At 47.0% G+C, this 12,378-nt stretch overlaps 2 protein-coding genes across 3 annotated transcripts in view; one reads left to right on the top strand and one right to left on the bottom strand.

The window, feature by feature from the left end:
* The window catches only part of LOC123188474 (peptidyl-prolyl cis-trans isomerase FKBP20-2, chloroplastic), a 7,057-nt gene extending 2,753 nt beyond the window's left edge, over window positions 1–4,304 (bottom strand). The window contains exons 1-3 of one of the 2 annotated variants that reach the window (XM_044600614.1): window positions 4,092–4,304; window positions 3,934–4,009; window positions 3,475–3,689 (exon numbers count right to left, since the gene is read on the bottom strand). In XM_044600614.1, coding sequence (XP_044456549.1) covers window positions 3,475–3,689; window positions 3,934–4,009; window positions 4,092–4,137 — 337 coding nt within the window. In that variant the 5' untranslated portion in view covers window positions 4,138–4,304. The remainder of the gene's footprint in view (window positions 1–3,474; window positions 3,690–3,933; window positions 4,010–4,091) is intronic. The other variant, XM_044600615.1, reaches the window with a different exon arrangement.
* A 48-nt stretch (window positions 4,305–4,352) lies between these two features.
* On the top strand, window positions 4,353–9,340 carry LOC123188473 (ubiquinol-cytochrome-c reductase complex assembly factor 1). Its single transcript, XM_044600613.1, has 7 exons — window positions 4,353–4,679; window positions 5,363–5,576; window positions 6,477–6,643; window positions 7,929–8,053; window positions 8,642–8,702; window positions 8,798–8,846; window positions 8,997–9,340. The coding sequence occupies exons 1-7, from the start codon at window positions 4,368–4,370 to the stop codon at window positions 9,077–9,079; spliced, it is 1,011 nt and encodes a 336-aa protein (XP_044456548.1). The 5' UTR covers window positions 4,353–4,367; the 3' UTR covers window positions 9,080–9,340.
* Window positions 9,341–12,378: the final 3,038 nt, after the last annotated feature.

Below are 12,378 nucleotides of genomic sequence, written 5' to 3' on the forward strand. Positions count from 1 at the left end.
CCCCTCAAACTCATGGTGGATCAACAACACTGAGTTTGGAGAGGAAAAACCCATGCTGTGCTCGAGTCTGTGCCTTCGTGAAGAAGTCAGCCAACTGTAACTCCGAGGGCACATAGTGAAGAGCGAGAGTGTGATCCTGCACAGCAGCACGCACAAAGTGGGCATCCACACCGATGTGCTTGGTGAGCTCATGCTTCACCGGGTCACGCGCAATATTGATAGCACCGGTGCTGTCAGAGAGTAGAGGAGTGGAGGTAGTAGCAGACACACCAAAATCCTCAAGTAACCACCGTAACCAGATCACCTCAGCCGTCAACATAGCCATGGCTCGCAACTCATCCTCTGTGCTTGAGCGAGAAACTGCAGTCTGCTTCTTTGTCTTCCAGGCAATAAGAGAGCCACCAAGAAAGACACAGTAAGCAGACAGCGAGTGTCGATCAGAGGGATCACTGGCCCAGGTAGCATCAGAGTAGGCCTGGAGCTCAAGAGAGCTGGAGCGGGGAAAGAAAAGGCGTTGAGAGATCGTGCCACGAAGATATCGTAGAACACGGAGGAGATGACTATAGTGGACAGAGGTGGGGGCGAAACAAACTGACTCAGGATGTGGACAGGATAGGAGATGTCAGGACGCGTAACGGCAAGATAGACAAGACTGCCAACAAGATGACGATAGCGAGTGGGATTAGGAAGAGGGTCACCATCAGAGGCACGAAGCTGAACGTTGAGCTCCATAGGAGTCACAACTGTACGCTCATCACCAAGAGCAGCGCGAGCAAGAAGATCCTGAATATATTTTTCTTGGGAGATGTAGAAGCCATCAGAGGTCGAGGAGATCTCAATCCCAAGAAAGTAGCAAAGTGGACCAAGATCAGTCATGAGAAACTGATCGCGAAGGCGAGCCTTAACAAAGGCAATATAGTCACAGTCGTCACCAGTGATGATCATGTCATCAACATAGAGGAGGAGAAGAGTCCGACCACGAGGAGACGTGTGAACAAACAACTCGGGATCATGATCACTCGGGATCATGTCATCAACATAGAGGAGGAGAAGAGTCCGACCACGAGGAGACGTGTGAACAAACAACTCGGGATCATGATCACTGGGCAAGAAACCAGCTGCAGTCACCACAGAGGCGAAGCGCTCAAACCAGGCATGAGGAGCCTGTTTAAGACCATAGAGGGAGCGGCGAAGTCTACAGACCATACCATCAGGAGCGTAGTACCCCGGTGGTGGCTGCATATAAACCTCCTCACGCAACTCACCATTGAGAAAGGCGTTCTGAACATCAAGTTGAGAGATAGACCACTGGCGAACAGAAGCCACAATAAGAAGAGTGCGGACAGTGGTCATGTGGCCACAGGAGCGAATGTCTGATCATAATCGCGCCCCTGCTCCTGCTGAAAACCACGAGCCACAAGACGAGCTTTGTAGTGCTCAAGAGAACCATCGGAGCGAGTCTTAACCTTGTAGACCCACTTGCAGGTGATGGGACGGACACCGGAAGGGAGGGGAACCAGATCCCATGTGCCCTCGGCGGTAAGAACATTAACAGGTGAATCAAGAGGTCGGAGAGAAGACAGCACAGAAGAATCGGAAGACATATGAAAGGAAGCTCCAGAATCCAGAACCCACGAGGATGTACCTGACTGTGTAGAGGCCTGTGGTGGTGTAGAAGGGGGTGCAGTCATAGCAGCAGCTGAACCAGTCGACGAGGAGCCAGAGGAGGCAAATAGACGCTTGAGGCGTACAATGTCCTGGTCAGTGAGTGACTGAGTCGAGGAAGATACAGGAGTGCCACTGGAAGAGGAGCGTCTCTGGTCTCGCTTCTTCTGGCGACAATCAGACTCTGGGTGACCTGACCGGGAGCAGTAACCGCAAAAAGTGTCACGGCGCGACGTACTCTTCTCAGCATAAAGAAGACGGCTCACCCCCCTGAAGGAGTGGGTAGGAGTGGTGGAGCAGTGAGGCGAGCAGATGACACAGGAGCCCGGGTAGCCAACACTGACCCAGCAGAGCGAAGACGGGTCTCCTCAGCACGAAGCTCAGCAAGCACCTCCGAGATAGGAACACGACCATGAGCAAGCAAGTGAGCCCGACGGGGCTCAAACTCGGTGCGGAGACGAAATAAGAACTCATGAACCCTCTGAAACTCCAAGTCAGACCGCGTAGTCTGACAGCAACGGCAAGTGCCACAAACAACAGTCCTCAGTGAGTCAAGCTGACGCCAGATGGCAGAGCACTGTGAAAAGAACTCATCAACAGACGAGTCACCCTGCTGAAGAGCATGCTCCTGACGCACCACAGAAAGGTATAGAGCATCGCCAGAGGGCTGATAACGCTGACAAAGATAGGACCAAATCGCTGCAACAGTGCCGAGGCCCATGAACTCCGAAGCAAACTGAGGGAGGACACTCGCAGTGAGGATAACAGCAGCTCGAGCATCATCATTGCACCACTGAGTATAAGCAGACAGATCATCCCGGTAGACAGAAAGAGCATCAGAATATGCAGATACCTGTTGATCATAAGCATCCACTGCAGCATCATCTAGAGTCTTGGCGGCATCCCGGTCAGCCTGAGAAGCATCAGCAGCAAGAACCGGCGGCACTGATGGGATTGGGGCCACTGGTGCAACAGGGCATGGCGGACAAGGGACCTCGCCAGAGAGAACACCCCACAAAAGGAGGCCACGCATATGGATGCGCATAAAGCCCACAAACTCAGCATAGTTGGTGCCATCGAAGATCACCGAGCACCGAGGAACGGCGACATAGCCCGAAGAGGACATGAAGAAGTCTCTCTGCAGTTTTTTTTTGAAGTCAACGGACCTAGAAGAACTCGATCTGGATCGGGATCAAGCGGGATCGAGGGGATCGAACACCCACTCGATGGATCGATCGCCCGCTCGTGGGAAAGTCCCACGCGCTCACGGGAGGAGTTGGAGAGAGCGCTCGCTCGCGGAGAGGGGGGGGGGGGTCGATCCAAAAGGGGATCGAGAGCCCGCAGCTCCCGCAGCGACCAGGCGAGCAGCAGCCAAGCGGGCAGCGCCCGCAGCACGAAGGAGGCGAGAAGGGCAGCGCCCGCAGCAGCCAGAGGAGCCAAGCGAGGCGGGCCGGACAGAGCTGGAGGGAGAGGCAGCGGCCAGATGGCCGGAGACAGCCTGCGGCGACCGGAGGCAAGTAGGCTAGGATCGAGATGCACGGAGTTGCAACGTGCGGGAGGAGGGAGCTAGCCTAGCAACTGATACCATGTTAGATAATGAGCAACTGACTTTACTAATGGCCAATGACCAGTACATATACAGATGTGGTAAAGTGCAGAAAAGCCCCTTATACAATGAGGATGTACACAATGAACTATACACATCTAACAATATGCATGGACAAGAAACATAAATAATCCCTGATCTAAAGGCTCTTGTATTTCTTTGCAGAGGGAGTACTACATACATAGATAATGGGACATGATCACCTTCTCTGATGAAGTTTGGGAAATCATCAGGTGCACGGTTGGCTTCCTGGATTTTCTTGTTCTGCTGAAGCAAGCGTCTTTCATCATAAGGATTTATGGTCTTGGTCTTGGCGTGGGCGGAGAAAGGCAGTGAGAGTGTGGGCGTAGCCAGGAGCAGAGCAAGAACCGCCCGCCTCCCGATCTTGAGCTCATCATTCCTGTCTCCACCCAAGACACTGGATTGTTTGCATTAACAAAATCAGGTCAAATACAACACAAGATATAACGATGAAATGTGCGTATTTTCTTTTTTTTTTTCTAGAGCAGAATAGCTCTGTTTACCAAACAGGCAAGGCTAGCGACCAACACACACACACACACACACATAGGGATACATACATGAAAAAAATCAAAATAAAATGAGAAGGAGGGTCTAAATTTGTTGAGAGGTGAGGTAAAACAAAGTTGATGATTTACTACCATAATAGCCTCTTCCCGTGGCGCCTAGCAGCTGCGGATGCCGTCGTGGAACTGGACCTGGAGGGAGCAACCAGTCCTGCAAGAAAAGAAGCGCGAGAGAAATGAGCAAATGAAGAGCTCGTTCATGGAGATGGAGGGGAGGGGAGGGGAGGCCTCACGGCTGCAAGAGGATAGGGTGGAGCGGGAGGAGGACACCAGCTCCATCTCCTTCTCCTCCAATCCCACGCACTTGCTTTGAGCCTTTGACCCACCCCGCACTCGCACTCGCACTCACTCGCAGTCGCAGGTGAATGAAGAAGCACAAGGAAGGAAGGAAGGAAGGAAGGGGATAATTGAGCCAAAGAAACCGACGATGGGGTTTTTGGGTTCTGCCTGCGTACGTGAGCTCGGTGGACCGCGCCCAGCCATACACACATGCGGGCCAGGGGCCCCGCATGTCGGTGGCCAGAAGGGTATCTCTGTGGCTGGACCCCGCGCGGCGTGTCCGCGGCCATAAACCATCTCTCGATTCTCCTCACCCACCGCACCGCACCGCCCCGCCCGCCGGCTTCCAAGCGCAACCAGAAAAGCAAGCCATGTCGCGGTGGCGCACCGTCGCATCCCGCCTCTCCGCCCCCCACCTCCTCTCCAGGGCCTTCTCCAAGCCTCCGCCGCTTCTTCCCCAGCCTCTGTCTAGGACCTTCTCCAAGGCCGCCGCCACGTCGCACAGCCCTAGCGCGGCCTCCTCTGCCGGCCCGAGGCCCGAGGTACGGCCCGAAGCTCTCGCATCCCTGAGATGCCATTTTTGCCGCTTATTGTTGCGCTCAGGTGGGCTCATAGTGTGATCTGGCGGATTAGAACGGCCCCTGTCTCCAGGGCGGATCGCTGTTGCGAGTACCTACTGGGCTCGACGCATTCTAGGTCTGGGTTGCTCCATCACCACGTAGATTTGCAACATGGAATATGTTCATAGGCTTGATATGTGTGCTTCCGTCCTTCTGCAATGTAGATAGATTTCAAATTTTGTAAGGTTTTCTAAATGTCGTCTATTTCCTACAGTATTTTCGTTCATAGGACTGTGACTACCTAGCAACACTCGAATGTTTTCAAGAAATTGGGCGAAATCAAGTGATGTGTTTTTTAAGCTTTTGATCTACAAAGATGTGCACTTTGTGTGGATGTATGGAGAAATGGAAGGCTTTTATTGCAACATCCAACAAGTCTGTAAAGATGTGTGGATGTATGGAGAAATGGAAGGATTATATTGCAAAGTCCAACAAGTTTGTTGCTGACTTATACAGACTATTTTTTTTCCATTTAGTGATATTCATCGCTACTTAGTGTGTACTACCTATCTACCACACATGCTACAAAGGCTTAACTAATAACTAGAACTGATATCTGTAGCTCCTATATGCCTGTTGTTAAGGATGAATTCTTTCTTTTATAGGTCCGACTGAATTCTATGTTCCTGTCCAAGCCTTCTTCACTGGCACTGCCTCCTGATTCTCCTCTTAGAGCAGAAGATCCACACTATGAGGGAATTAAGCGCTTGATGCTCACACTGCTGCTGTTCTACAGTAAGCAAAGCAAGTCCATCAGAGGAGCAAACACTGTTTATCACCGCATCACTTCTCATGTTGACAAGCCTGATATCTATGAAGGTAACACCTTTGTACTTGGTGGTAAACTCGTTCCTTTTGCACTTTCAGCATTTCCTTGATCATTTCCTATTTGCTGTTTTTTTTTCTGTATTTCTGCTGCAATAAGATTTATGCATGTTCTGGTACTTCGTACTAAGAAAAAGATACCTCTGGTTGTCCATAATTTTCTGCATGGTTGATCTTAACATTAATTTTACAATGAGCACTTAATTTCTGATATTCTGAAGTGCATGGGAGTTATATAGATCCGTAATTATTCAGTTTGAGCTGTGCGGCAGAAATTAGCTTTCATTCTTCTCTGAACATACTAGTATCTTTAATGGTGAGAACCAGATAGGAGGATCATGTTTTTGCTTTGCCATTGAGGAGTTATATTTTCTGCTCTTAAAAGTAGGGTGCTTTCCTGAGGTTTTAATGAAGTGCCAGCTTGTTTTCCAAACGAAAGAATGAACTTTGTGTAATCCCGAAACAATATAATTTCTGATTGTACAAGTACTGAATTGCTGATTACTAGAGCATTAGTGTCCACTCAGTTGCATCATGTTCCCCAAATTGCATCACTGAACTACTTCTATCTTTTAGATCCGGTTTATAGAGGTACATTACATTTGCTATTTTTGTATGTTTATGGAAGGTAAAGAAATGCTTGTGCAATTGCATTCTTAGAGAGTATAAAGAATAATCCATTTGAATGTCATGTTGTGTGTTAAGGCTTTCTGTCAATAAACACTTACGGCTGATAAACATGAAGTGCTTTGTGAATTCTAGCCTCTTATTGTTAATGAAATTGGGCTGGGATATCGTGTCATTTGCGTTTAATTGAAGTTAACCACATCATTTCACTCCTTTTTATGTTTGATATTTATGGAGACAGCAATTTCTGATGTCTCTCTTTTGCAGTGTTTCAGTTGGAGAAAACATTTAAAACAACATTTTCATTGCTTGTTCTCCATATGTGGCTCGTTCTACGTCGCTTGAAGGAAGAAGGAAAGGACGGTGTTAAATTTGGACAGTACATCTATGAAACTTACAATCATGATGTGGAGCTCAGAGTTTCTAAGGCTGGGGTAGGTCATCCATAATTCTGAAAAATTGATATATATCCGAGGTTAAATTATCCACACATCCTGTTATCCTAATTATTGAATCTGATGGTTTTAATCCTCCTTATTAATCGTCCTAATGAACGTTGATTAGCAACACACCATTACCATCATGTACATTTGATGCCAGACTTCTTTATACATTATCTGCTAGAGATGTTATACCCTAAGGGGATATAAAGTTTGCTGGTTGAACGCAAGAAGCTAAATAGTACTAGATTGTGCTTTCTTTGTCCACCAGTGTCAAAAAAGAACTGGAGAAATGCTCAACCTATCTAAATGGTACGTCTTCATTTGTGTATGCGATACACAGCTGGACACACTTATATAGAGAGCGGTCTAGCAAAGGAACCAAACTAGTGTATCGGCAGTGCATCATGCTTAGGTGCCATGCCATCAAACTATGGCACAACACATTAGTCAAACTTGGAAAGTGTGATCTATCTGGGGTTGGGACTTGTGGCAAGAAGCATAACCTACATGTTATTCCTAGTTCCCATTGGGATATATCAGCAAATGTTTGGATGTTTTATGATGTGAGTGGTGATGCACTTGGTTATTTATATTTCCAATTTGTTGTTGTACTGTCATTTTTTGCGTTGGCTGTATTTGCACTGGATATATTTGTACTGTACAGCCATTGTTCTGGCTGTAATCCTACTGTCATTTTTGCACAGGGTTGTTTATGGCACAGGGAGATGGAATCACCATAGTTTACGTACTCCCTCTTTTCAGAATATTTGAAGTTCTAGGTTTGTCCTAAGTCAAACTTATTTAAGTTTGACCAAGTCTAGCGAAAAATATGTTAACATCTACAAAACCTAATTTGTTTCATTAGATTGCTCACAAAATATATTTTCATATTATATTTGATATTCTAGATATTAGTATATTTTTCTATATACTTGGTCAAACTTCAAATGTTTTCAAACGAGGGAGTGCTAGATTGAAAGGTTGAACTTGTGGCAGTTTGTTAACCCATTATCATGACTTACAAGTATATGGAACAAAAGTAGAACTTCGTTTTGCTTGTGAGGAAAAAGCTGGTATTATGTGTAAAATACTGAAAAGACATCACTATTTTTGTGTAATAAAAATGAATAATGCAACTAATCTTATAAAGCCTGGAATCCATAGTGTTGGTCATCTTTTCACTTCGTCTTGCATAATATGAAGACTGATTTCTCTTTATGCATGCTATTGTTTTTTGTTGTGAAAGTTCATGTGTGACATACTAGTGTGTCTACAGGTCAACTTGCTATTGACAAAATGGATGAAAGAGCTAGAAAAAATATTCTATGGGAACATTGTGAAATATGATACTGCAATAAGCCCAGAAGCAAGCCAGGATGATCTTGTAAATGTCATCTGGAGGTAATTGTTCAGTTACCTTCTCTAAATATGTAGCTGATTGTTTCATAAAGATGAAAAATAGGCAATCCATTATCCAAGGTCCCAACTAATTGCAAGATCCAGCCTCTCTTGTGGCTTTGTGATATAATACCTGATACAGGTCACATGGTCTTCTCCTATATAATAGGAGTAAGAAAAATATAATAATAAATAAAGACACTAGTCTTAAATCATCTAGGCTGATGTTTGTTCAATATATTTATGGCACCTATCGACCAGAAGATAAAATATGTGTTATCTTATCTTAGTGATCAGCCATTGTTCTTATGAGGCCAGTTCATTATTGTCAAGGAAATTAAATACTTCCTGGAAAATAAATGTTTTATGAAGGAAAGCAGTAGTTCACTACACCTAGTGTCAAAAATGCTCTTATATTATGGGACGGAGGGAGTATTAGTTAGCACTGCAGCTTTCTAACATCAAAGCGGCAACTTTCTGGTTATGGCACCATAGTAATTATGTGATGTAGCTGTGTAAATTGTGGACTGTATTTCTTTCATAATCTAGCACTGCCCTTATGTATGATAGTTACTTGTGTTGAATTGTTAGGAATGTGTACGCTGACGAAGGTTCAGAGCCTATGGACGCAGCTGCTACCCCTGCTGTCCAGGCAAGTTCCTTCTCTGATGGAGACAGCTTTAGAAAGTAGCTGATTACGTGCCATATTTTACAAAACCTAAGACTACCTGTTCTGTTGAATCTCAGGCATTGGCAAGATATACTCGGAGGGAGGCAACTTGCCTATCATTGACAGGTCAGTGTTGACTAATTCTCCCATCTCTATCTCCCATGCATGTGAGATACAAACACACTAGCTTTTCTTCTCGCTTTCCTTAAATTGAAAAACGTCTTGTTGAATATTAAACTGACTAAATTCTGCACTCCCTAAACTTTTCAACAACAGATAAAGAAGCTGTGTTCTCTGGCAACTTCAAGTTTACGACCGTTTTGCCAACCGTCCCCAGCCCAGTGAAGCGACGTCGATGAGCTTTGGCATTGGTAGATCAGTATTCCATATGAAGGCTGGCTGGTATACATGGACAAGGAAGACTGAAAGTCCTATCATCATTACAAATAATAGGAAATTTCCAGTATTTATTTATGCACGAATCTCAGCATTCGGGCCATTTTGGTGGCTACACCTGCCTCTAGCTAGGAATCTCCTTTATGTTTATCCTGTGTGAGCATTGCATTGATGGGCTGCCCTCTCGGAATAGAGCACACGGTGGAAACGTTTTCCTGGTTGAATGCTTGTACTCCCTCCGTTCCAAAATAGATGACTCAACTTTATACTAACTTTAGTACAAAGTTGGGTCATCTATTTTGGAACGGAGGGAGTAGTATTTTACCATTTTCATTGCCGATTTGGACTTGAGATCATTCGCAATGTCGGTAACGGTGTATTGTCTGCATCACGAGCATGGTTTTGGTCTCGTGGGTGATCTGTGGAAACTGATTGTGAAACAAAGCATATTGGAGCCAATTCGTAATTGCTGAGAAAATTTCATCATCTCTTTGGTGTTTGAACTTCTAAGGGCATCTCCAGCCGCGCCCCCAACAGGCCCCCTCAGGCCACTTTTCCGGTTCGGATCTTTTTTCCGCCCGGCGGTCACAGGCCGAACCCGGCGTGCTGGGGAGCAGTTGGGGGCTCCGGCGATAGGGAAAAGCACGCCTGGCCCACACCGATAGGGGAAAAGTCAAGGTTTTCTTTCCCCGACTTGCCTCGCACCCTCCGCGCCCTCGGCCATCACTAGCTATATCCCGGCGACGGCCGCCGCCTACTTCGCTAGATAGCCATTCCCCGCCGGAAAATAGCAGCGCTTCGCAGCGGCAGCCCCTCCCACAGCAGCTGGGCGTTTTCGGCCGCCGTTTCCGGCCGCGGAGGCGCGGTTTAACGGCGGGTACACGCTCACCGAGCGCAAGGTGTTCGGCGTTTTGCCTGTCTTGGTGATGGACTCGGATGAGGAGAAAGAGCTCGCCGCGCTGCTGGAGGAGGAAGCCGCGGCCGACGTCCAGGAAGAAGAGCATCTCATGGTGCTCGCCGCCCTCGCCCAGCTGCTGGCGAGCAATGAAAAGCCGCGGCGAGGTGGCTCGGCGCCGGGGCGGGTGAAAGCAAAGAACCGGCATCGTCTCCAAGGCTACTGCATGCTCTACTTCGACGATGCTCCACTTCATGGCGAGAGAACATTTCGGCGCCGTTATCGGATGAGCCGAAAGCTCTTCCTCAGGATTGTGAATTCCATCCGAGAGTTTGACAACTACTTCAAGTGCAAGATGGATTGCACTGGCGCTCTTGGATTCACCTCCATCCAGAAGTGCACGACAGCGATGAGGATGCTTGCATATGGAGCTCCCAGTGATTCACTCGGCGACTATGGGCGCATGGCCGAGTCCACCAGCATAGAGTGTTTCTACAAGTTCTGTCGGGCAGTGGTGGCAGTGTTTGGGCCACAATACTTGAGAACACCCAATACGGAAGACACTGCTCGGATCCTAGCCCAGAATGCAGCAAGAGGATTTCCTGGGATGCTTGGAAGCATCGACTGCATGCATTGGAAATGAAAGAACTGCCCATTTGGTTGGCAGGGGATGTACAAAGGCGCCAAAGGCGGTTGCAGTGTGGTGCTTGAGGCGGTAGCCACACAGAACCTCTGGATTTGGCACTCCTTCTTTGGTATGCCAGGAACTCACAATGACATCAACGTGCTGCAGTGCTCTCCTGTTTTTGCCAAGCTCGTTGAGGGCCATTCTCCTCCGGTGAACTTGGAGATCCGAGACCCACAGGTGCATCATCAACTGCAGAAAGATCTGATTGAGCACCTATGGAGGCTCAAGGGAGACGCCGTGTGATGAAATACGAGTTTTTATTTGTTGAACTATATAATTTGTATTGATCTATTTGTTGTTGTACTATTTTGTTGAAGTATTTGATTTTTCTATGATTGAAATATGTGATAAGAAATATTTGATGAAATACGCCCATAATTGAATGCCGAGACACGGCGAAACCATGCCGAATATGGGCCTATTCTCGCCCATATGGGCCCTTTATTCGCCGAAATTGGGCTGCAAAGTGGGCCAATTTCGGCGCCTGGGGGCGACGACTGAGCGCAAAACCGCCCCCAGCGCCGAGTGTATCGCCGGCTCGCCCCTAGGGGGCGATTTTTATGCGTCCTGGGGGGGCCAACGGCTGGAGATGCCCTAAGCAACTGCTGTGCTCAGTCACGAGAGCACGGAAAACATGAAGGATAATGTGCAACGCTCTCTTGGGCTTGCATGGTCCCTTTTTTTCTCAGCCCTTTTTCCAGCAGAGATGCAAGAGATCCTTTTCCCCGTCTTTTTTGCCAGTTATTATCGTGTTGGGGGTTGAAGAAACCTGGGTGCGCTCGGACCATTTATTTAGAAACGCGGACGAACCATTTGAAGTGGTCCTCGACCTCTGGCTGAAGTGACATGAGATATCTTTTGGGAAGAGAGAGTAACTATAGATGCTCGATATGCATATTGATCAATCGATCTCCGCGTCCTGCCAGTTCGCTAAATAGGCTCACTCTACCAAGGGGCAGAAGAAGATCAAGCCGATAAAGGGAAGCACCGAGAAAAATATCTCTCTTATCTAAATATAAGAGCAAGCTTTATCTCTATGCACACAGAATAAGGAGATTAAACTGGATGAGCAGATCTGCTGTAGCCTGTCTATTGCAGGCTGGGCCCTATGTGAATGATAGGAGGAATATCCGGTGTTATCAAGGCTTATATGCTATCGTGATACAGGCTGCTGAGAGCTGTTGGATCTAAGATCCTATTGTAGGCTGGGCCCTATGTGAATGCTAAGAGAAATATCCGATGCTGCCAAGGCTTATATGCTACCGTGATATAGGCTGCTGAGAGCTGTTGGATCTAAGATCCAGTGGCTTTCAGGAGCTCTTGAACATTTTACAAAAAGCTCTTGAAGACTCTCAAAATTGCATGCAGACAAATGCTTGTAAGATGCCGTCTGATGTGAGATCCAATGGCCTAAAAGCTCGTATCACGGTAGCATACACGTTTTGGGAGCACCTGAAACTTTTTCACTAATCGAGAAAGTTTGCTTGCTTGAGAGCAACAAAGAGACGAAAAATTCTTTCATCGCAAGAATAGGAGGAAACTTTGATTATTGATAAGCACCACAATAGCAACATTCCTTAGGTGAAATATAACCGAACATTCCTTAGGTGAAATATAACCCAAGATAACTCCAACCAAGTATGATGCATGTCCGGTTTAATGAGGCATGACATGGCAAA

This window comes from Triticum aestivum, chromosome 2A, assembly GCF_018294505.1.
Source record: "Triticum aestivum cultivar Chinese Spring chromosome 2A, IWGSC CS RefSeq v2.1, whole genome shotgun sequence".
Lineage (NCBI taxonomy): Eukaryota > Viridiplantae > Streptophyta > Magnoliopsida > Poales > Poaceae > Triticum > Triticum aestivum.

Bases quoted from the DNA above. Each gene is read 5' to 3' on its own strand.
- LOC123188473 (XM_044600613.1), top strand. From the start codon at position 4,368: ATGTCGGTGGCCAGAAGGGTATCTCTGTGGCTGGACCCCGCGCGGCGT. The intron at 4,680-5,362 runs GTACGGCCCGAA...TTTCTTTTATAG, and splicing joins CTGCCGGCCCGAGGCCCGAG to GTCCGACTGAATTCTATGTT. The intron at 8,847-8,996 runs GTCAGTGTTGAC...TTTCAACAACAG, and splicing joins AACTTGCCTATCATTGACAG to ATAAAGAAGCTGTGTTCTCT.